General features: G+C 43.0%; 1 protein-coding gene across 1 annotated transcript in view; it reads left to right on the forward strand.

The window, feature by feature from the left end:
- OBSCN (obscurin, cytoskeletal calmodulin and titin-interacting RhoGEF) overlaps nt 1-1,949 on the forward strand; it is a 203,829-nt gene that overhangs the window by 156,231 nt on the left and 45,649 nt on the right. Inside the window, exon 98 of the mRNA XM_009333308.1 lies at nt 306-411. Coding sequence (XP_009331583.1) covers nt 306-411 — 106 coding nt within the window. The remainder of the gene's footprint in view (nt 1-305; nt 412-1,949) is intronic.

The following is a 1,949-nucleotide window of genomic DNA, read 5'->3' on the forward strand; positions in this document are numbered from 1 at the left end:
GAATCTGGGTCTGTTGGTAGAGACAGAGCTACCTCAGCATCAAGTCACAGGCTGCAGAGCAAACTGCAAATAACTAAGTTAGCTGATGTGCCGTAACGTGTCTGTGCGAGTCATTTGTGGTAAAGCATTATCATGAACTCCACTGAGCAGCAATGTGTTCCTACAAACTCTAGCTTAGGTTTGGGGTCACATCTTCACCCACTTCTGTTGTCATATAATTGCAATCAAGTTGTAATGTAGTACAGGAAGGTTTTATTATACAAAAACGTCCTGCGTTTCATTTGGTACTGCATGATTCTCTTTAGCTGGTGAACAGGTTAGGGTCTGCAAAAAGTGGAGCGGAACTTTACCATCACAGTGCTGCAGCCCTGACCCAGGAGAGGAGAGGAGACCAAGCCATTACCATAGAAGGTATGGTCCTTGACCAGCTCTGTAAGTATTTCAGTGAATTACTCTAAAACCATCTCACTGAGGATCGAATATATTTGCCATCTTATCCATGTTGATTGTTGGTGTACACGTATCTGTATGTCTATCAAGATGTGCATGGGTATACTGCAGCTCAGCTCTATACCCATCACCATCTGTTGATTTCCAAACCTGGCAAATCAACTTCATCATATAATGTTCATAAATGCATTATATGAAAAAGGAGGAGCAAATGAAGGGTATGTCACACCTCCACTAGTGCAAGAAAAATGTTTCTATTCCTGTTGGAATACTTGAAAACATCTGTCAGCCTGGCAGAACATGAGTTACGTACTGCTCAGAAAAACCAGGGGCCAGTAAGTAAAGCCGCAGGCATATTGTGATCATTTCTGAAATAGCACTGAAGACCATCTAGAATGACTGAGAAAGCGGAACTGACAGCAGTATATCCTGAGCAATATTAGTTCACCCATTACCTAGGACTGTTCAGGTGTTACACACCACATAGTCATAGAGTCTATTCCTTTTTTTCCTGCATTTTTCACCTGAATTGGTAAGGTGATATGGACCGAGTTTAGACCCATCCAAACCCACATCTCCCTCTTAACACCTTTAGGATGTGACTGCCTAAAGTTACCTTCTTATCAAAGGGATTTCCACAAGCAGTTTGTTAGACGTGCTTGCTATAAACCCATCACAACTGAGTTTAAATCAGCGGCTACGTCTCCATAAGGAACATTTCCTGGTGTAGGAAATTGGTTCTTTGTACGTCTTAGAAGTGTCCTTGGCTGGCTGAGAATGGGCCAGCCAGCACTGCCTCTCGCAAACAGTTCCCAGCAGTGGTTCGGGAGACAATACAGCCAAGGGACAACTTAGAAAATAGATAGCTTACTGTTTTGGAGGGTAAGAGAGAGGACTAAGACAGGCATAGGCCATTCCATGGCAGTGAACCTTGGTGTCAGAGAGCCGTCCCAGATGTGGTTAGTGGAGACGTGGCCAACAAAAGCCAGAGGTTTGCTAACAGCTGTAGGACCTTCTTTCCTCATCTGCAGTGTTTTCACATTGTCTTGTGATAATAACAGGGATTCAAGTGTGCTTTTGACAGGGGATGATTGTTATTATCAACATTCAAGTGAGAATCATCAAATGCAAAGGCATACTGACTCCAGAAGCTGCTGAGCAGCAAATAACTGGAGTTTAGAGAAATATTCAGGGAAAATGGTACTCCGCTCGTATTTTTTTCATCATTTTCCATAGGCTTCTGCTGTTGGCCCTGTCTGAGACAGGGTCCTGGTCTGGATGGACCTTTGGGCCCGTCCTCTGTAGACACTAATGTTGTACTATTACATTAAGAGGATTCAGACACAACAGGCTGTTAAGATTAGCATCCTGATCTATGTACTCGCTTGTCTCAGTTTTATGCTTGCTTTCCTTGTAGTCCTTTCCCAGAGTACATTCAAATCATTCAAAAGCGTTACGGGGAGAATGGTGTTAGTAGTATAGCAACACAATAATTGTTT

This window comes from Pygoscelis adeliae, unplaced genomic scaffold, assembly GCF_000699105.1.
Source record: "Pygoscelis adeliae isolate BGI_AS28 unplaced genomic scaffold, ASM69910v1 Scaffold88, whole genome shotgun sequence".
NCBI lineage: Eukaryota > Metazoa > Chordata > Aves > Sphenisciformes > Spheniscidae > Pygoscelis > Pygoscelis adeliae.